This window comes from Anopheles aquasalis, chromosome 3, assembly GCF_943734665.1.
Source record: "Anopheles aquasalis chromosome 3, idAnoAquaMG_Q_19, whole genome shotgun sequence".
NCBI lineage: Eukaryota > Metazoa > Arthropoda > Insecta > Diptera > Culicidae > Anopheles > Anopheles aquasalis.
In genome coordinates, this window is record NC_064878.1 from 16,144,919 (window position 1) to 16,167,500 (window position 22,582).

At 47.5% G+C, this 22,582-nt stretch overlaps 1 protein-coding gene across 3 annotated transcripts in view; it reads left to right on the forward strand.

Annotated features, from left to right (window-relative positions):
• The first annotated feature begins 237 nt into the window (after positions 1-237).
• LOC126575448 (glycine receptor subunit alpha-4) overlaps positions 238-22,582 on the forward strand; it is a 25,176-nt gene continuing 2,831 nt past the window's right edge. Inside the window, exons 1-5 of one of the 3 annotated variants that reach the window (XM_050236149.1) lie at positions 238-266; positions 3,332-3,978; positions 12,241-12,317; positions 17,802-17,901; positions 19,626-19,780. In XM_050236149.1, coding sequence (XP_050092106.1) covers positions 3,896-3,978; positions 12,241-12,317; positions 17,802-17,901; positions 19,626-19,780 — 415 coding nt within the window. In that variant the 5' untranslated portion in view covers positions 238-266; positions 3,332-3,895. Of the gene's footprint in view, positions 307-3,331; positions 3,979-12,240; positions 12,318-17,801; positions 17,902-19,625; positions 19,781-22,582 lie in introns of those variants that run through there. The other 2 variants (XM_050236148.1, XM_050236150.1) reach the window with 2 other exon arrangements.

Sequence of the window (22,582 nt, forward strand, 5' to 3'; positions counted from 1 at the left end):
CCTCTCAACTTATTCAACCATTCGCCGGTGCGGTATCTAAATTGTTGATGTAATCAACGATCTGGCGATCCTGCGACCCAGGAGTCAACGACAACAAAGGGCGCGCAAGCAATCGTATCTTGCATCGGAAAACCGATGGGCACGACCCGAACCCGAAGCCAACCCAAACAAACTATCGCCACACGCAGTTGCTTCGCATGGTGGCCACAAACAACAGTCCTCCCTTCAGTCGTTAGCCATTCCTCGAAGCGTCAACAGGACGACAGGTGGATAGTAAACCGCGCGTGGTGCTACTAGAGTAACACAGTGAGCCTTGGGATCTGCTGTTGGACTACATTCCGCCGTTCTTGCCTCCACGTGGCCGTCCGTTTTGATCGGTGACGAGATACGTGAGCCTCGAACGCTCGGTACTCGGTGTTGCACGGCCATACAGGAACTGGTAATTAAATACCAGGTCACTCCGGACGCCGCGCTACAACACGTGCTCTGGGACGATGGAGGCGCCCAACAACTGCTGGCGTGCGGGCCAGAGTTGTGGCTGCGATTTTCCGGTCTTATGCGTGTTCGAGGGTCGCATTAGATCCTTCCGGTTGCTGTTACGCGGTACTGCCCGTGTGATGACGCTGGTTTTACGACGGGTGAATGGAGTGAAAGTCGTTGGACGATAAAAGAAAAGGAAAATCAAAACCCAAACACCTTCCGAGTGCCAAACGCGAACACGAATGGACTGGACTTGTGGTTGATTCCAGTCAGGAAACGGATATCGTATTTGCTACGAACTTTCCATAAGGCAGAGCAATGTTTATTCGTTGTTTGCTGTAATCAAAAGACATGATGATCATCAAGCCGTCTACCACGTTGTTGTCCGCGTTTTCCACGTTTAGATGTTTGTTTGTGAGTGTTTTATCAAACGATTTAAGCAAAAGTTTTGCAGAGTGAACGTTTGCATATATGTGTAGATAGTGTTTTGTGGTGCCGTAGCGCATGATCGTTGCTAGACCTAGAGACAGTCCAATCAATCAGTGACTCGCTGCAAAGCCATATTGGCCAAACCGAAATCGAATGCCCAAAAATGCAACCGACCACGGCCATAGCACAATGTCAATTTATATAATAAGTATCGATTGCAAATGGAGACCTAAAAATAGGGTCCTTGTTCCCGTTTCAACATCCGGATACAACTTGGAAACCATAGTATTGTATGTTTTTGCTCCTTTAGCCAAACGAATCCGCCATTGCAGCCCTAAATGCAACACGATCTTCAAAAAAGCAATAGGTGTCAGGATTATTGTCGTTTTTCTGATTAAACAAAACATTCATTAGTTAATCAAGACCAAGTGTTACAGCATATTTCTGCAGCTTACCTTGGGATAGTCCGAGAGACACGCGATATATTGAAGCGATTCAAAACCATTCCGGGGAGAAAGGATGGTAGTACTATTGATTTAAACGAAACGAGCCACTGGATTCCCTGATCATGTCCTGTTTTTCTCCTTTGGAGAAACCATCCTCGTGCCCATTCGGTGTGGTAGTATCGTTATTCGATACTTTCCAGACTTCCAGCGGCTGGGGACTCGTTAGATGAGAATGCACTTCCAGCAGTGGCAGGACACTCCAGCTCGATAACGACGAATGGGGCCGATGAAGCAGAGAAGGGTGGATCTCTCGAGGGAGATAATTAGCGAGAGAGCGGAAGGGAGTTTGCAGCGTAAGGACGATCGTAAACGAATCGCAATTTGACACGGATCGACGTCGTGGCGCCTATCGTTTGCTAGGTAGCGATCGATTCAACTTGAGTTTCGCTATCGGATGCCATGTGCAGAGTAGATTAGAGTACTTGTAGTACATGTTACAATACACTCCAATGTGAAGCTAGTTCAAGGTGCTTCTGTCTGTCATTCAGTGACCTTCCAGAAAGCGTCGTGTACCCTCATATGTTCACAAACCTCATATCCCTGTCTCTCTACAAAATACAAGTCCGTTGACTCATATCATCCGAGACACGAGAATAACAACATTCCAGTCGAGTTAACTTGTAACCGGCACATTCGCGCTTCCACCAGCCAGTGGAAAGTGGTAGGAGTGAGCCAACACCAACCTTGCTTCAGATCCTTCCACCGATCCGAACCCGAAGATAACGGCCAACACCCGAGCATCGTGTTATTAATAAATCGTCCTTAAATGTGTCTGCTGGCAGACGAACTGCCAGCACCTAAAGTGTGACCGATGCATGCTGGAACATGCAATGCAACACGAAAAGGGCAACCGGCGGTGGAAACAGCACTAGGAGCACCAGCTGTCCAGGTTGGCATATGGATTGCATGAATCCGGCTCGGAAACCCCTTTATGGTGCCGAACCGCCGGACACATCAGGAGTGAAACAACAGCCATCGTCCTCTCGGGGTCGCAAAGACACGCAACCAACCGGTCGACCGAGCTCGTATCATAAATTTCAAATCATTAGTAAATTAACGAATCATTCGTGTATCCTTGAAAGAGGGGAGTAAGAAAGAGCTAAATTGAAATGCAGTAGGTTTGCAAAAGAGACAGAGAATGTGGTGGTTAAAAAGGGGGAAATCGTGACTCGTGGTTTGAGTTTTTGCCTCGACATCATCATCCTTCTTTTGAAAGGCCATCGCCACGAGAGAACACGTGCTCGAGGTGTCGAGTGTCATCCTGTGAGTGTTGGTAAAGCACACAACCTGTTGCTCCTCCGGAGGGGGTGGATGGCAAACGACTTCTCCCCTAACACATGGAATGGGGGACACAGCACCGAGCACCGGGAGGAAGAAGGTCTTCAGGACATCCGCGATTATTTAATGCCTGTCTAGCGAGACGATAAATTATGCAAACAACCGCCATTCTGTCACCCGGCGCGGAGTGGTCCGGGGTGTCGCTCGGTAACACCCGACACCGCTTTCTTCGATCGACGTGTCCTGCGTACTAGATGTGATGGAATACAATCCATAGCGGCAGCAGCAGCACACGTGTCTGACAAGCGACTCCGGTTGATTCAAGTGCGATGCAAATCAGTTAGTGGCTGCAGCAGCCGGACCGAAGTGACCAACGGACCAACGGAGTGTCTCGAGGCACAATGAGCATCATCATAGAAGGCCCAGACTGGATGGCGGTCGATTGTTGTGATTCTGGCCAATTGAGCCGCGGCGACACTGCGGTACACTTCAGAGGCTGGCAATTGAGTGGAAACGGCACAGACAACGGAGTGACACTAGTCCCTGTAGTGGCCTAAGGTGATCGGAAGTGACAATTAGCATTAGAAAGTGAGATGCCAATGAGAGGCCTTCCTAATCGTTTGCTTGTGTCTGTTTAGTTTCCGTTTGTCAATCGCGATCGAGGAATGGTCATCCTAGGCTTCCACCGGGTTTTGGTCGTGTGTAGCGAACGAATGTGTGATTAAGAGCAGAGCTCGTAGGTGTTTCGGCGATTCCCTGACATCCTGACTAAAGGTGTGTCAACGAATTAGTGGAAGAAGTGAAACTGCAGTCAACGAAAATCCTTAAAGAGAAAAGTGTGGGGTCGGTCCGGACCGGTCGGTACGTGGTTTTTTGTGGACGCGATGTGGTGCGTGCGCTAACTAAACAGAACCATGAAATGATCATAAAGTGTCGCCTTCATCGGGGGACCACCACCACCACCATCGGAGGCCGGTCAGGACTGCAACAGCGGGAGTGGGAGAAACCGAACCGTCAAGGTCACGACAGCCGGCGGAGGCGTAGACGACGGGACGAGCAGCGCAGCAAGCGGCTGTGGTTGCGACGGTGGCTCCGGGAACAGACAAGGTGGCCGCTGGTTGCTGCTGCTGCTGCCGGTAGTCGTGGCGGTTTATCAACCAGCCGTAGGTACCGTAGCTTCCCGCGCACCATCACGCCACAGGATGGCCGCCATCATGGCCAGCAGAAGCAGTGTGTTGCCACGAAGCTCCTCCATCCTGTTGGCACTGTTGTTGCTAATCTTTTGGTGAGTTTTGGGGTTCCGTTTTTGGGTATAGAACACATCAGGTAGGGTTGTTAATCATCGATGCGATAGCATGATGGGGAAGATAGTATTCTGGATCCCTTATTGAAACGAAAAGTGTAATCCCAGTACGTTTTTCAAATGAATGGCATATTAAACTACAACTTTTGAAGAATATTTCGTGCTATTTTGGGGGAGATTTATTACCAACTTCATCCATGTCATCAAATTTAGTCAGTCGTGTCTTCGAAAAGATCCTTTTGCCGGTGCCCATCGTAGCTGCGCGATGGGTCATCAGAAAAATACAAATCAATATTCTTTTGTTAGATTATAAGTTAATCCACGTAAGCCCCTCAAGTTTTTGTTGAATTTCCCATTTTTCGATTTTTGGCAGATTTTTGAAGTTGAAAAAGTTATGCTTTTTGTCATTCTGCCTAAAAACACGATTTTTAAAGATTTGTTTAAAAAAAAAGTATCAACAATTTTATTGATATCTCGACGGTGCTACCTGAAAAAAAGTGTACAGATTATGTGTTAAAAATTTCAAATCGATCGACCCAGCAGTTTTTACGGTACGATAGGCACCGACTTTGAAAACGTTGGTAGTGAGCTGCATGGAGCCTTGTATGAAACGCGGATTTTAAAAAATCTGTATCTTTGTCAGTTTTGCTTCGTTTGATCCAAAAATTTTACACAATATGCTTGAAAGGATCAGCATTCAGGGAAAAATGTTAAAAAAAATGTGCAACAAAAAAATAAATACCGCAGCCCCCCCTCTTAAGGAATCCTCTTTGAATTGTATTCCTTCAAAAAGACAAGAAAGCACTAGAAGCACTAGACAAAACCGACATTGACCAATACAATAAAACGGCTGAGGTGTACACAACATCCTGCAAAAAAAAGGGTCCATCGAAACGACCGACGTAATGCGGTTCTCCCACAGCCATCACACAGCTGGATAGGAAATCAATTTTCATTAAATTACAATTGGACTTTCATTCGGCCTATCATATACCCCCAATCGGTATTGTCCTCTCCTCTACTCCAAACGAGTTTAGTCGTTCCCCCCCCGGAAACCTCAGACACGACAGGGTGATCCGGCAATGCAGTTCCACCGTTGTACTTTATGCTCAACATGCGACCGAAACCGACTTTAACGAAACCAATTATGAAAAGCGTTTCCACGTGCCAATGACCTAAATGTTTCGAAAGCACGGTACGGATGGTGGACCATATCCAAACAATCTCGCAGTCCTTCTTCGAGGACACCGATCCCCAGGACAGGACGAATTGACTGTTGACCTTTAAGGGATCAGCAAAAGGGTACTTCAAACCCCAATCGCTGAGTAAATATTCTACCCAAAAAAAGGATGGAACGGGTATGGGAGTTCTGCAATCCAGTTCCGATGTTCCGATTGTCCGAACCGTTTATCGGTTTCGCCGATTTGTCGTCCTGAGCGCTGGGTTTGGTGTCGATTTTTGGGGTGTGACACCATTTGAGGCAAAACATGGCATCATGGACAGGTGAAAGTGGAGGTTTCTTTTGTTGTCATTAGTCTGAGTGCCACGTGTAGTTTGGCGGTCGGTCGTCTCGGTAGACACACCAGTCGGGGTGTATCGTTTGCACCTTGAAAGCGTTTATAACTCCCTTCAGTCTAATATTACGTGCTGTCTCCCCCCGTTCGCTACATGGTCTTCGTGAGCCATTAAGGAAACAAAACAGAATACAACTAATACTTAAAGATCTTGTCTAGGTCTTGTCGTATGTTTGAGTAAATTCAAGAACTCCCTAACCAGATAAACAGGCAATTGACATGACCGCAACATTGTCCAACTACAAAACTAATAGTGCCAAACGATCCACTAATGTCTACCGCTTGCCCAACACAAAGCTAAGTAAACGGAATAGTTACATCCATTCTTTCCTTCCTGGCCCGGAGTTCCTTGGTCACCGCGAAGAATTAAATGTTCCTCATTATAAATAATTCATGAATAGAGCGGCCCCCCTAAACCAAACCAAGTGGGTCTGTGCCACTCGGCCACTCGGCTTACTTGGCCTGCACCTTCACATAACTTATAGCATGGTTGGGTGGCAGGCCGGAGGTGCCGATGCCGAAGGAACCGGAAGGAGCTCTGCTTTGCGTATACGTGTAAGCATGGCCCTCCCCACGCCAATGGCTTCACTGCATCGCCAGTGAAGGATGTTTATGTTGGAATTCTTCTTCACCATTTTACCTGCAATACCTCGGGTGCTTCTTGCGGAACTTCCAAGAGGTTACCATTGAATGACCTCGTTGGGCAGGAATACGCGCTGCACCGAACCGAACGAGTCACCGTTGCTGCGTGATTTGTTTGAACTCTTTGGACCGTGGAACCATGACCTACCAGAAATGCGTGTCACAATTCTTCGTAGTTTGAATGGAAAACCGTCCATTTGCCTCAATTGAATGCATAGATTCTTTGATATAGGCAGACCCCCACCGAAGGACCACCAATCGCGCGACAACATCTTCATCGGAATCGATTTCGGGTGACGCCAGTGAGCCACTCGAGAGAAAACCTGCAACCTTTGTGTTCCAGCGACCTGCCGACCGACCGACCGGCGATCGAGATTTGCTTCATTATTCAACCGTAAGCGCGGAGGGAGTGCAGCAGTCCATTTCGCACAGTGGCTAGCGCCGGTGGGTGCCAACTGTGCCGCACTGACCATACGGTGGCCTGCCAAAAAGTGGAACAGAAAAAAAGGGCTCTTCAAATGGCCATTCGAATTCGTTCCTGGTCAAGTGGTCAGGCTGGAGGATTGCTTTTGGCTTCGGCTGTCGGGAACAATCCGAAACCTACTGCTTCTGGCAAATGGAGCAACACACCCAACGGTCCCTTAAAGATTTGCTGGTGGTTTTTTCATGAACGGAGACTTTTATGGCTGCAAGCGCACCCATAAAGAAAACGAACCTCAACAACATCCTTCACCCACGGATGGCCGGGCGGACGGATGTAGGGCTGTCCGGGCAGGGTCCTTTTCCTTGAGATGTTCGCTGAATATAGGATTTTAATGGATCCGTTCCAGTTTCTAATTTCGACATTTTTTTTTTGAACATGCTACCTAGCCGATAGAGGTTCCAAGAAAATCTAGTAAGGTTTGCGATTCAAAAGTCTAGTTGGAGTTTCAAACCCCTTTTGAATTCCAGTCCATCAAGGATTAAGGGTTTTATCTGTACAGTTTCGAAGCACCAAAGAAATCAATTTTCAAACAAACACGAAAGTAAGAACAATACTAATTTTCTTCGCAGTTGCCCTACGCGAAACTATCGATGGAGTTGACTTGATTGATGGTTTGGTAGTGTTTCAGAAAGTTGCTCCAAGGCGTAAAGCAATTATGGGTGGAACTAGCACGTAGTTCAGTCAATAAACACCGTGCATGCGTTTATTATAAACTCAACTTACAAAATGGAATGCGATTGAAAGTTGAAAGTTAAACACAAAAGTTAGGTTAAGGAATGATCAGGATTCGATTGGTCTCAGTAGGCCAACAAATACGTACCAAAGGCTACTGCTCTGCCTGTCTTCTCTGTTTCTTCAGTGTAGAATATTGGTTACATCGAATATTAAAGCCAGAGATTCCTCATTCTTTTGCAGTATGAAATTTAGGATAAAGGCACTCAGGGTACAAAATCTATAAACCGACGGCAGCAGAAACACCTTCGAGAATTCTGGATGGAATTACAGCTTGTACCTTCCTTAATTATAGACCCCTTTGTGCATCTTCCAACAATGAATAACGAAACAACATGGACGAAGCAGCGCAGACGAAACGGTTGAAAGTAAAAACCCCAAAATACGGTTCACCAATTCAAATGAGTAGCACAAACACTTCCTTACACCTAATTTATGGATGCAGCCCTCGGCTCGGCCCTCCAAGGCAGGACGGGTTTCTACAAGTGACTCCACCACGATGCTTTTGGAAGCCACCATCAAACGCTTATCAGCTGTTTGCGACCTCGTGCGGTGCATGCAAAGGAAACATACATCATGTTTTCCTTCTCCGGAGTCCGCGGGCGGAGTTGCACACTCTTCAGCCCCTATGGTGCCTTTGTTGTCCTCTAAATTACACCGCTCAGATCCTAGGACTCGGTTCGGTCCGGTTCTGGTCTGGCAACAACGCTCCGACTGCTCCGTTTGATGTATTTCCCCCGTTGCAGCTGATTACACCGATAAGTATCCTCGAGGGTTCCGAGGTAGTCCTCCTTTTTCGAACCATCGTCCATTGTGAGCCACATGATGAGTAGCGCTGCCACCACTGTCGCCCCGATGACGTTGCATTTGGCGAAAGTCAAATTTCGTCCGAAGGAAAATGAAGAACTCGTGCTCCTTGGGTTTTCCCCGCGGGGTTGCAATTGAGGTGCAACATAATGACTCAACCTGAGCATCGATCGCAGCTGTTAAATCACAAAATTGAACCAGCATAACCCTGCCCAAAATGCTGGCCACGCCAGGTTCAACCTAACAACCCATAACGTTGCACGTTTCGAAGCACACAAGCACAAAGGACACATAGCCAGCGGTGTGGCGTTGCAATGGCGAACGTTCGTGCAGTGAAACAATTATTTTCGTAAAAAAATAGTCCCAAACCCACCAACAAACCTACCTCGTGGTAGACCAGGACTGATCGAGCGTCGTCCTTATGAGCGAGCGAGCGCACGTTTTCAGCTCACGTGTGACATTAGCGACCGGCCGGTCGGTCGGTCGGTGTATTATGTGGTATCCCTTCTGTCTGTCTCAACAACCTGGCTCCAAACCATGCAGCAACGTAATCCCGGCCCAAAGTCACCTCCCCCCCCCCCTCGAAAGGGTGATGTAAGGCGCAGAACTCCCCCAGTACCCGGTGGTCTTGAAATTGAGCAAAATTAAAGTTAATAAGGTTTTTGTAACGGGGTTTTTCCGCTCGCAACTTTTATTTCACTCCTTTTTTTTGTTGTTGTTTGCTCGCCGCTTCTGCTGCCGAGGTTTCCGTTCCATAAAGCAGGCGCTGGTACGGTGCTACACGCGAACCGTGTCGAGGTCTAGTGTCTCGTGGACTCGCAGCACTAGTAGCAGCATAATAATGGAGCCGTAGGTTAGACTGGGTTTGGTATAATGGCCACACCAGCGGCGAAGGATTTTCGGGAGACCAAGTTTGAGGCATCGTTTATTGCTGCTGCGTGTAATTGAGACAGCAGATATAACAACGCAAACTTTCACATAAAACTAACACACGAGCTCGCTCAACGCCCGCGGAACGTCATTAACATTATGGCATCATTTTATGAGGCAAGGCGAGCATAGCGACTGGTTAAAACAATGCTTATGATAATTATGATTATTAACGTTCTGCGACGAGGTGATTTTGATTTCTTTTCAAACACATCGTACCGGTTTGATGAAACTCTTCTCCTCGCTTGTCTCATAAAAGCGGAAACATCAATCAAATATCCCATTTATCGGCCTAGAAGACGAGCTCCGCTACATTGTTGTGTTTCGCAAATAATTGGCAGATTAGTATCAAACCATCCTGTTTCCGGACTGTGGCGGCCTCTAGCCCAATTACCTTATGATGAAAACTGTCACATGCAATACTGCCCGCAGCGTTCATAGCTAATTGCGTTCAGCGATAGCTCGAAAGACAATCGCTAGTCATTTTGGCCGGTACAACTCGGCATCTTTTGCGATCTTTACCACCACCACCACCACCGCGTCATCATCATCATCGGTCATCATCATCTGCGCGTGCTATTTGCGCACGCTCTTTGCGCCCTCTGGCTCCAGAACCCCCCCGTTATCTGAACGCGTGCTCGGGATCGCGTGTCACCGATGGCCAACGCATTAGCGCACATTTCTCGAGGAATTCTTCGCGTAAACACATAAACTACGACATGCCACGTGTCGGTACACGGCCCTCGGGGCCAGGGGCCCGGGAAAGGGTGTTGCGGATTTGGTGTGTGGACACGATGCGATGCGTTGATTCGTTGCAGTTTTCCGATCATTTATATAGGCAGTTCGAGCCCCCACGAGAGAGAGAGAGAGCGAGAACTCGCTTGCGTTTTGCGCTAGGAACAACTGACCGGGCCTCCGGGCACAGGGTCGGTGCAGCAAGCAAGCGAGTGAAATAGTGATTTCTGTGGCTGATAGTGCAATTTATTTTGATTAAAACCTCGCGTCATATGGGTGTATGGCCTCGAAAATAGGAAACCAAGGGCTTGCTAGTGTCGGCCCGAAAGGTGACGGAGTGAGGGCGAATGTGGTGGCGCCACCACATTGTCCCATGGTGCCCGGTGACTCGGGATTGTGGTTGTTTGTTTTGGTCCCAACCGGGCACCGACGACGGCGTGGCTAGTGCAGCCCACTCCCGGATCTACGAATAATCGATAAACATTATCTACGGCAAAAGGTCCCTTACCCTTTTGCTCTTCCAGCTCATTGGGCATTTCTTCCTCCACGTTTGCTTAATGGAGAAAGAGTTTTAAGGTGATTTTGTTGTTTTGTTGCCATAGGACTCATAAAGGGCTGGTTAAGGATCTTCACAAGAATTAAATTGATTATTTCTTCCTGCAAGCATCACTTGATGTTGGATTGAAGGATTAATATTTTGAGGATCTACTAGAACTTAATTCCCTTTCCTATTCTGCATCAAGCCATCAATATTTCGTTTAATAATAATTCGAATTTCTTTGACTTCCTTTGAATTGTGCCATATTTTTATGAGACCATCATCGCCCAAGTGTGCACTCCCAGCGAGGTGATAAACACTGGTCTATCCCACCTAAAGGCCTATCAACCGTTTGCTTTCGCTCGTTCCCATTAACACCCCAGTTGTCGTCGTCGTATCCTTAGTGTTTGGTCCGAATGGGCCAGTCATGGCCACTCGTTGACGACAAGTCGAACGCTTATCCAGCGATTTGTCCGGTCAGAGGTTAGTCACTCAGAAACGATTATGCGATTATGCTCGTTTATGATTTGTTTCATTTCACCAACTCTCATTCCCTCGTTCTTTCTCTCTCTCTCTCTCGCTTTCCATAGTATTCGATCCCAAAAAGAAGGTCCATCAGCTATTCAAATCAATGCTTATTCATGAACGAGCACCACCTGTCTCCAGTCCCTCATGGTGTCTAGTATCAAAATGCGGCTACTAACAGGGCCACTCATTGTATTTTGGGACCCCCACACCCCTCTCCCTCTCTCTCTGGCTATCGAAAATAGTACAACCACGGGGTTCATCGTATACTCTCGCTAGTGGTCGCGAGTGTCAACGATTGTCCGGGCGCACGGACGCACACTGTACGGTCCTCCACGTGTGCCAACAAACAGAGCCCGATTGTCACCAAAATATCAAACTATTTGTCACGCGTCACCGATTATTGTTGGCCTACCGTCGGCTTTAGTGGTTCTCAAATCCATGCTTCAACAATATCGTCCTCTCGAAGCCTTCCTCTTGCTTTGCCCTGCTGATTGAACCGATCCGTTTCCGGGTTTTCGATTGGTCAACGAACGGAAATTGATCTTACGGTGCTTTGACTACCGGTCTATCTACCGGGCCACCACAATAGATGGTGAAAGCTGGCACCACGCTACTCAGGACAATGGAGCGCTCACTCATTTATGTTAATTCATTTCCCATGAAAGCGACCCAACGCACACCATCACCGAACACACCTTACGCATTTCGTGACGACATCAGTGAACATAAAGAGAGAAAGGAAAAAAAACCTGGAACCTCCATTTATAAACCTCATATTTGTCGCTTCAACGTATGGTTGAACAGCGGACATCCTAAAATAACTCACCAACCCCACCAAGGCACAGAAATGGACCCGGTCCGAGGTGTGAAAACGGTGAAAAGTACACAAACTCAGCGGGGCCACTCCTGCGGGACCACTTCCCGAGGGAACTAACCGGAGCGAGGGCCCAGGCTATACAGAAAGCTGGTTAATAGATTGGACACAGAACTAGTTTACAGGGTTTTTGGTGGATAATTAGAGCGGCTCATTTGAAGAGCCAGCCTGGGGTTTCGTGTTTTTCGTCCATTTCCGTTAAAGATTATGGATCTTGCGTCACGTAATTGATTAGCGAGTGGCCTCGGTTCAGCACGCTGTCGAGGATGAACTGTAGTTAACTGTAGAGGGAACACGAGGTGCCTAGAAAGGAACTTTACTTATTTAAAATAGGATTCTGTTGAAATTGAACTGATAATCAATGACAAAAAATCAATTCTTTTCCAATCGTATTTTACAGCGTTCTGAGGGAAGTGCTGGCCGCCAAAAACTACACACTCAAACCACGGGTAGTCCTGCCGGAAGACTATGTCAAAGGTGAGTATTACTGCCGGTGACCGGCGCGTTCATATCTGTCAATCTTGAGACTCGCATGTCTGCATGTGAAATGGTGAAACCATTTCACTGGAACCTCGTTTCGAACCCAACCCCCTCCAGGATATCCGCTCCACTCGAAACTGGCAACTCACACACCGGGGCGGGGCGGGGGGGTGAAGATCCATTACTTGATTGTTCGTGCCGAATCGTCAGCTGTTCAAAATGTGGTCCAATTTGCATCACAGAGTAGAACTAAGTTAATCACAAAAAAAAACCGGAATCGCACCGGATGTAGAGAACGGAGTGTAGTTCTTTCAGTTTCACAAGCAGCTAGAGATGAGCTCATGGTGTCGGTTTGGGTGTCTTTTTGTGGTGCTACTGTTAACTTTTCGAAAAGTCATTCCCTTTGAACACGATCGATTTAGAGTGTTGTCGAATGGATCGTTCATAAGTGGCGAAGCCCCTGTAGTTCGCTATCTGCTAGTGCTCCTACAACCGGTCTGTCAAGATGAGCAAGTTCATCAGCTCCGTTTTATGCGTCACAACGCCGATCCACAGGCGAATGATGTTCTGAATGGGGTACTGGCGGGCTTGGATGCGACACTTTGCGCACGCCAAGTTACGCTCCAAGATGATCGTACCGAGCAGTTTATGACGGCAAAGAAGTATTTCATCATCTTTACCAACAACCTGCCCAGCGTAAGTCTCAGCGTCTTGTGCAGTGTCGCTCCTCATTGATCCAGTCCCCGTTTTGTCACAGGGTGTGGCTGAGTTTCGTAAGTTTCTTAGCTGAAAGGTAATCCGCTTCGGAAGTGCCCGGCTAGTGGTTCTAGTGTTGCTCCTCGATCCACAATTCGACGCACTCCAGATGTTTGGTTTCGGAAAGTACGAATTAGTCTACAATCTGGTGCTGCTGTTCTACAACCGGCAAGGTGTCGTAGAGTGTTACACACTGGAACCATTTCAACGCAAAGTTATACCACATCATTCCGGGCGGCCAGACTTTGGGACACTCGAGAAACTCTTCTACCGCCAGTATCGTGATCTGCATGGCCACGAGCTCAACGTGTACTTCACGCGAGGAGATATAAGCCAGCGAACGCTCACTACCAACCGTTATGCGTACTTTATCGATGTGCTTGCGAAAAGACTTAACGCCCGGTATCGGATTCACACCGAGAGCATCGGCAAATGGAACGAACAGCATCGAATGGACTTTGGTATGGTCTATGATTCTTACGGCAACCATCCGATCAAGCGCATTCCCCTGCGTCAGTTCAGTTACCACTGCATCCTATCCCCACGTAGCCATCGGAAATCCTTCATCCGTATTCTGATTGATCCCTTCAATTGGGCCGTCTGGATGGGACTGGTCGGAGTGACTCTACTGACAAGCCAGCTACTTCACCGGTACGGTTTTCTTAGGCCAAAATCTTGGTCCACCGTCTACTTCTGGATCTTCCAGACCTTCATCAATGGCCCACCGCAAGCGGCAGTGGATACGCGTGCTGGAAACTGTATTCTAACCGCGTACATCTACGTCAGCCTTATTCTACTCACGCTCTACCAGTCCACACTAACGTCGCACCTTTCCCGTACGGTCTACTATCCCGAGTACGAAACTGTGCGTGACGTGAACGACTCCGGAATTCCGGTTTTCGTTAGCCCGTTCGTTAAACATGTCAGTACGATACGCTTCGCTGGTCAAGTCGACCGACAGCAGATTGCTCGACAGCCAGAACTGATGCAGCAAGGAGTGCCAACGTTCCACATGGTGATACCTTGCGATGTCGCTGAACAGCTCGCCCTTATCAGCGCACGTTCGGTACATCTGGTAAAGGAGCGTGTAGCCCCGTTCCAGGATACGTTTGTACTGCTTCGCTACTCACCGTTCGATGAGCTACTGGACTTTCACTGGACCGCCTTCCTAGAGGGTGATCTGTTCCGCTACTGGACCACACGGAACCTCGGGAACATCGGGAACCATGGACCGCTCATGGGGATGCGTCGCCCAGGAATACAACAAACGAAACCATGGGCAGCGGATGATTCGATTCGGGCATTCCGCGTATCCGATCTGCTGATCTGTTGGGCTATTGTGGCAGTTGGATTAACGCTGGCCTTGGGTTCGTTCTGCGTTGAGAAAACCCTAGCACGTAGGAACACAAGCGTCAGAACAAGTGATGTGCGGATAGGAAAAGTGGATCGTGCTTGCAATTTCTTTCTACAAAGATGGTACAAGGTTAGGCAAGGTCCATGAACTCGATTCCTGGTGTTTGCACCCGTTAGCATTCGTAAGGTACCTCTCCTCCAATTCACGATTATCCTTCCGATTATCGGAGGAAATAAATTTGCCTTATGACACACGCGCTAGGTAAGGTGCAGAGCAGTTTTTTTTTTCTTTTGGGTAATCACCATGGGTGGCGCTCGGCTGTACCGGTCCAACGTCGTTGGTACCATTCCGACAGCATAATCCATTCATCCGCAATGCATCATGTATTAATCAACCTGCGAGTACGGCGAAGCTCCCACGGAAAAACTCCCTCGCTGTGTGCCTTTTTTCTTAGTAGAAAGGAAAAACACATAGAAACACACACCCACATAGGAGGAATAAAATGGAGCCCAATAGAGCGGTACTCGTAATAACGATTTGGTATAACATTGGCCAAGCAAACATATTGCGTGCTTTGAGGATAGCTGTTGGTCCAAGGAATGCCGGTCACCGGATTTTCCCATGCTGCAAAAGGTTGCATTTGTTAAGTGAAGTAATGGTGAGGGAAAATCCGATGATACATTAATTTTTTGTTCCTTTCGTTCTCTTTCGCTCATTTGGCTCTTTTGTAAATGGTCCTTTTTAAATATTTTCTTTTTGTAACGAATCATGCATCGTATTCTTCGCGAATAGTCAATCTGTTATTCTTTACAAATTGTTAAGAAAGATATTATTCGTAATTTTAGCATGAGACTTAGCATTTAGCAGCATAATTTTAGCATAAGCATAGTAATAAATTATTAGTAATTTTAGCATAAAGCATAAATAAAAGCATAAGCATGCGCTTGAACTATGTATCGTACGAACAATAAGTCATTTGATTTGATTATTTAACCACGTGAAACTCATCATCAGATCGTGTGAGTAGTACAAAAATATGATTTTATTAAATTAATGTCCTGGATCGGTCTTATTTTATTCTTCAACCGGCTTGAGTGATTAAGTATTTTGAGAGCAGCTTTAGGCAGTAGGATTTTAGTAAAATTGATCTATTTAATTTGCAATCGCGATGTAATAAAAATCATATTTAACTTTAGTAAATGTACCTGCTTGGAGGCTAAACAAATTTAGCAGTTGCAAAAGGACAAGTGGGCTTTCAGATCGTATTTAGGAAGATACAATAGAGAGAAAGCGAAAAAATCAAACTGCATGATCGTTTAGTTACAGAATAGATTCATTTACAGGATAAAGGATTCCCAATTTCTGTTTGTAGTTTGCTCTATCCGCGCTATACAGTCGAAAAGAACTGATCTTTGTTACTTTTTCTTATGCCTTACGATTACCAATTAACAAAGGGTTTGATTTTTTATTTGTGAGAAACTTAGATCCCTGATACACTCCTCGCCAAAAGTACGTTTCAAAAAAGTGACCATTTCACATTTGTTTGATTATCAACTCCTTTAAATAATGCCCAATCGTTCATCTGCTATCGAAAAGGTACGCAATATTTATCTACAGATTATGTTGCTCACAAACTTCTTAAAATTCGAGCGTTACTATAGCGTTTTAGAACAAAATGTAACGTTTACATAAAAACTATTAAACTGAAAAATGTTGTCAACTGAAAATGACTTAAGTAGAAATGTAAAACATCATCCGAACCAGCCTAACCAAACAAAATAAATAACGCAATATTTCCTAAAAGAAAAAAAAACAAATAAAAAATAGCGGCCTCAACTCCACGCCTCACAAGCGGCAACACATACGTTTGCCAACATGTTTGGCTCCATGCGTGCCCAGTGACGCTGATCGGTGTAAATTAATCTAGACCATTCTGGCAGACAACACTTCAAACTAATCAAACCAATAAAAGCGCATTCGCTTATCAGACGCACCGATCGATGGAGCAACGGTTGTTGCCCACGTTACCAGCATACATCCGGCACCACACATAACGCCCGCCCCGGGGGCCCAACGCGTAGGCAAAGGATGGACACGTGCACATCTCATTAACGGAGGGGCCTTCGCCGCGAGCCTTTTGATCAAAACGAAACCTGCGTGAATGCAGCGGAATGCATTATGATTGACACATCGGAATCCGCTATCCGCGCCGTACTGTTCGACATGCATTTGCGCTGATTTGAAATGATGATGAATGATGATGATGACGGCGATGGCGGTGGTGGTGGTCGGGGTGGTGATGTGAAAGTGATCAATAAATCAAAATGCAAAACCAAAAACCTGCCCCAAACACACCACATCCTCTGACCTACCACTGTACTGCTGGCTGGCCTTTTTTTTTGGTGTAGCAAATTCCAGTCCAACGGATCCAATTCCATCGTGCTCGTCGTGACGCAAATCTCACCAAATGCAAATACCAGTGGGAAAGTGGGAAATACAGGAAGAGTTGCGAGAGCAAAAGAGAGAGAGCACGGGCGTTACGCTTTTATTGGAAAATTAAATGAAACTTCTTCAATAATTTCGCCCGACATTTGTCTGGCGTCCGGACGACCGTTTGGCACGGTGACAAAATTCGAAAGTTGGTCCTCCTGGGCCGCTCGAGCAAAGTGTGACTACTGCTGCCTAGACAACTCATTTAGGGCTCTGGTTTACAATCGAAACCGAAGCCGAAGCAAAAAAGGAATCCAATTGGGACTGCAATTGTGAACGGATGGAAACAGGTTAAACACGTCCGGCAAAGTCATTCTAAAAATCGAATTCGAAAAACAAACAAACCGGAACCCGTTACGGAGCAGTTGTTTCTGGATTGTTTACCCTCTCTTTCGGTGGTCTAATTGGCACCATTAAAATGCACTTCACACCACCATCGGCCGGACAAAAAGGAAATGGTTTACGATTCCACGGAAATGCAACTGCATTCGCAATGCAACGCAGCAAGCGCTGGAAGATTTACGACAGGAAAGGGGAACTTTTCAAGGACTCCAGGACAGGAGTCGCCGTACACGGAACCACGGGCTTCGCTCAGGATGCAAATTAGGTGCCAGCGAACGCTAATCGTAAATATGGTGGCGGCACGTTGCGTAGTGTGGCCGGAAATAGAGAGAACCGTACGCGCACCGGTGCACTACCGGAAAGCCGTTAAGGCCAATATACGCAACTACAACAACGCCGCTATTTTTAGCGGTGGAACACCCTGTGGTTACTAGCCATCTCGGATCGTGAAACGTAAAATCGAAGTGCAATCAGTTAGTCAGTGATGCGATACGAATGCGTTCAACTGATTTCCTGCTTTCTTTTCCTTCTCGTTCCAGAGGTTCGGCCACCATCGCGAAAGGGCACGCCGGTCGTGGTAGAGTTCAGTATATTCGTGGTAGATATCAATTCCATAAATGTCGAGGATATGGATTTTAGGTATCGAAAAAGCAGCTAAGCAATAAAAAAACAACCAAACTGACCAAAGACGACCCCTCAGACGCACACAAACGTACAGTCCTGCATCACTCGCCTTGTATCACCCACATTACACCCTCGTGGTGACCCTCAGGATCACCTTCCGCCTTTTTTTTCCTTTGTGCTGTGCAATGAATTTTTCAACCCCGAAACCCCAAACTCTCATTACGTCCGCGCCTCTCCACGCACTACCAACTCCCGTTCGATCGACCCATTATGAGGTCCCTCTCCTCCCCCCGCGGACCATTCTCCTGCAAATCGATAGTCGATGGGGTGGGAAATGCAAACAAAAATCAATCATTCCCTCCAGAGAACCACCCCTTTGCAAGCGAGAACAGTTCGTTCGCTCAAAGGACATTTGATCGACAAAAACATCGACCAAAAAACATCGAATGCGAGTGAAGTGCAGCCAGGGAGTGTGAGCTCAGCACACAGCAGGCTATTGGGGCAACGGATTGTAAACTCGGTGGGGGGCGGGGGGGGGGGATTGCTGAAGAAGAGTCAACTGGGCCCTTCCCGTGCCCTCTGGAAGGACCTACTCTCCCGCACACCCCGAGATTGCTGTGGCCCAATTATTGCGGTGCACCAGGCGTGTGGCACCAAAATGGCGCCCCACACCAAGTGGGGTTGTCCTTCAAGTGCAGGGTATTGTCGTCTCTGTGGGGCCGGACAAAAGACCCGTGCGCATTGTCCCGTGCGTTGTTTAGCAACAACGCCAATCATCGCCACCTGGGCACGGTGGGCGCCAGAATGCACCGTAGACAAAAAAAAAACGCCCAAAATAGAACCCCATACCCCCGTGGTTGTGGCCGGTTCGTACCGGCCCGGGCAATTGGGTTGTCACACAAATCACAATCGACAATCGAACGTAATAATGGGGGGGGGGGTGAGACTAGGGTTGTGGGCGACATCCTAAACAATCGAACCTTCCACTTCGTTCCACTTCCCCTTCCTTTTCCTCTCCTCCTGATACAATGCTCATTCAAGGATAATGGGACTGCACCGCCAACTGCGATTCGGTTGCACCGAGCATAGTGGCACCACTTCCCTCATCCAACTGCCTACTAAGCGTCTCACCATCATCATCATCATCATCATCACCACACGTTACCAGCAACCATAGTAGGCAGGAACGGAGTGCTCTGGAGCAGGGCTCCCTCCTGCCAGTATCACGCAGATGACGCTCCATGACCAACAACAACAATCACCACCAGCACCACCACCACCATCAGCACGGACCAGGACGCGACGAAGGGAGGGAGTAGGGGAAAAAAATCGATTAATAATGCAACTTTTTCCTACCCGCTTCCCATACCCCCCCCCCCCCAACAAACACACGCGACATCGCCGTCACCATCGTCGAATCCCATTTTTTTCCTCTTTCTGTTGTTCCGGATTGTTTGGCTGCTTCCTGATTGCCCTCCACCTGGTGTGGCCTTCTACCGGAAATGTCCGCAAACGACCGCACCAACCAACCAACGACGACAACAACGACAACAACAAAAAATGGCGCACGCGGTAACAACAACAATCAATGCACCTGACCTGCCTTGGTGCACCACAAACACATAACCACTGATGGCTGACGTGCTGCCGGGGCTTCCGTGGCCATCGCCACCGTCGCGCGTTGCTGGAAAATTCGCCTCCCGATCTCCCCGGTCCGCCCTCACGGCCGCCCGGTGCAGAGTAGATATGTTCGTGCACCAGAAGTGGGTCGAGTCGCGGCTGGATCTGCACGACGACATTTTCGAGGAGGGCGACGATCACGTGATACTTCCGCCGGAGTTTTTCGATAACCTATGGCAACCGGATCCGTACTTTCTCAACTCGAAAATTTCAGGTAAATTGCCCCTTCCCGGCCCCTTCCCTCGGGCCTGGCCTGGCCTGGGTACCATTAGATTGTTCCGCTTTGTATTTCCTTCTTTTCCTTCTCCTCCTTCTTCATTAAATGCTCTGTTTTTTTGGGATGTTTCTGTTAGCCTTGTTTACTGCTGGTGTTTACTGTGCAACATAGTCCTGGCGCTTTTAAGTCAATAGCGCTGCTCTCTTTCTGCTGATATACGCTTGGCTTTGCTTCCTGTTGCTGATAGTTTACACGGTTAACTGGTTTATTAGTTACTTTCTCGATTTTATTAAGCGATCTAGCCTTCTTAAGCTATCTTTGTATAAAAGTACACTACTGCTTTCGTCGTTTCGCTGTTTCTCTTTGACTTTTTAGCTTTTTATCACGTTGTCTCTGATAATTCTTCTCTTTTTCTCGTTGTTGTCGCTTTCAAATTTCTATACACGATCTATTACCACTTGGTTGCTTTCCACCGTCATGGCGCGCGCGATAGCAACACCGAAGCTGACGTCATCGAATTCATTTCTTTCTAGCAATTTTGCGGTTTTTTTTAAGTTTCCCAAACTTCCACCCAATCGAGCCATAAAATAGTTCCCGAAATGTGGCAACTTTCTGGGTGCAATTTACCAGCGGTGAACTGTTCCAGTGAGCACGGGAGCAGTGTGGCGTGTCTGCAGAAGGGAAGAAAGGTCACTGAAAAATGGGCTTCATTTCCCATGTCTGCGTGCAGTTTACCTTCACCTTGTTGCGATACTTGGAGATTGATTCTCGGTCTTCCTGGCCTGTGGCCACAGCCATAGCCACACCAGCCTTCCCATCCCGTCTGCTTTGTTGGTTTAGACCTTTTTGGCGTTTGGCGTTTCGTTCGTTCGTTCGTTTTGTAAATAGAAAATCGCGCTTCTGCACCGCGTCGAACGTGCACTACCAAACGCCATCGCGCCAACTAACTGTACTGTGGGTGCTCTTTATTGATTGTGGAATGGTATCCGGGCACTGAGACGGGGGGCTGATGTTGATGCCCGATGTAACCTTCTTCCCCCCATTGGCGATGCACTTCCGCTGGTGCGTGTTCTTGGACCCCAAGGCCAGTCAAGGACAGGCGAGCTGCGTCCTGGTCGAAAACCGAGCAATTTTCGCTGACCTTGCTGCCGCTGTAGCTGATACTAATAACCCACGCTGGCTCGTTATCGTGTTAGTGGATCCTTGGAATGCCTACGCCGGTTGGTAGTTAAAGCTTGTTCCTTGGCTTGGGCAGATAACGTGCTGGTGTGCCATGTTCAACGAGAAGGACGTTCCTCCTCAAAGCCGACACCGTTCCTTCCGGTCGAAACCGTTGCTGTGCGAGAATGCAAATTCTCGAAAGGTTGCCACCGTGGATCGGAAGTCGCCGCGATAAGTCGCTTCCTACTACCCCTTTCTGAAGGAGTACCGGCGATCTTTAGTATTGAGGAGGGGGCTTTTGTAATTACAACATTGTGCACAATCTTGCGTCTTGCGATGTTGTTGGCTGCTTCCCTAGCTTCCTGGTAGTTCCAATCACGGCCACTGCAAGCAAGCTTCGCGATCTGCGTGCGTAACAGCAACATCAGCAGCTGAGTAGAAGAGTAGAGTAGTTTACTATCAGCACAATACCGAACCAACGGTACGATACTGTACTGCTTTGAAGCGAAACACTCACCAACACTACCTTCAAATGCATTGTAAAGGACTCGGGGCCGCGAGTGTCATCACAAAACATCAACACTTTGAAGTCGAAATCACACCTCTTCTTCGTACTTCTTCTATTTTCACTAAAAACACACAATCTCCGTCCGACACAATCTCTCGTACATGCTCTCTCTGTCCGAAATGCTCACCAAAGCCTCATACGTCATCGTTCGCAGGTCAGACCTTTATTAATGAGGGTATGAATAGGGTGTTATGTGGCAAGACAAGTTGCATGACTTCTATGCGCCGGCAAGGTGAGTGTAACCGATCGACCTCGGCCAACCGACTTCCGGTCCGATGGGAGTGGGAAATGCACACTCGAGAACCGGGTAATCATCCTCCGGGAACTCTCGGAACTCCCGGGCAATACACGGGCCACCGTAGTTGCCGTATCTTCCCCCATCAGTGTCACACACGCATCCCCATGTCCCCATCTCTAGTATCTCGAGACACATCCACCAGATCCTGCATACTCTGCACACATTGCGTCCGTTTCGCACCATCATACAGTACCGTTTCCCCTCCCGGCAATGATTTGCAATGTCGCTGTTCTAGTGCTGCTTGTGCTTCTAGGCCTTCTTCGCTTCTGCTGCTGCCGTTACTGTACTCTGTGCCACGCTGCTCCGAACTACGGGACGTTAGGGTGCGATCGGGCGATCCTTACCGATGGTGGTGCTTCGTTGGCTTTCTATGTGTAGCATTCCTTGTAGGATCATGTGGCGTTGTTTACCCAATGTTGTACTTTTGTTGCTGTTATCATTTGCGGTTCAGAAGGCGAGTACACCGGTTATTGATATTTTTGGGAGGAAGCGGTAGTTTCCAGTAATTCGGCCAGTAATATTTGGGAATAAATTCCAACCATTCGGCTATGATTTGAAATATGGAATTAAATATTTTTTTTTAAGTAGTTACGACGTCTTGGAGCCAACAATTCTATGCATAGGAATGGAAGATATCAGTTTTGCTCAAAACAATTGAATCTTTCAGAATGTTCCCCGTTGTTTTCGGTTATTAGAATGCGTACTATTCCAACTGCAACTGCAATTAATTTTTTTCTAATTTTGAATTTATTCTACGCATTTTGATAAAGCT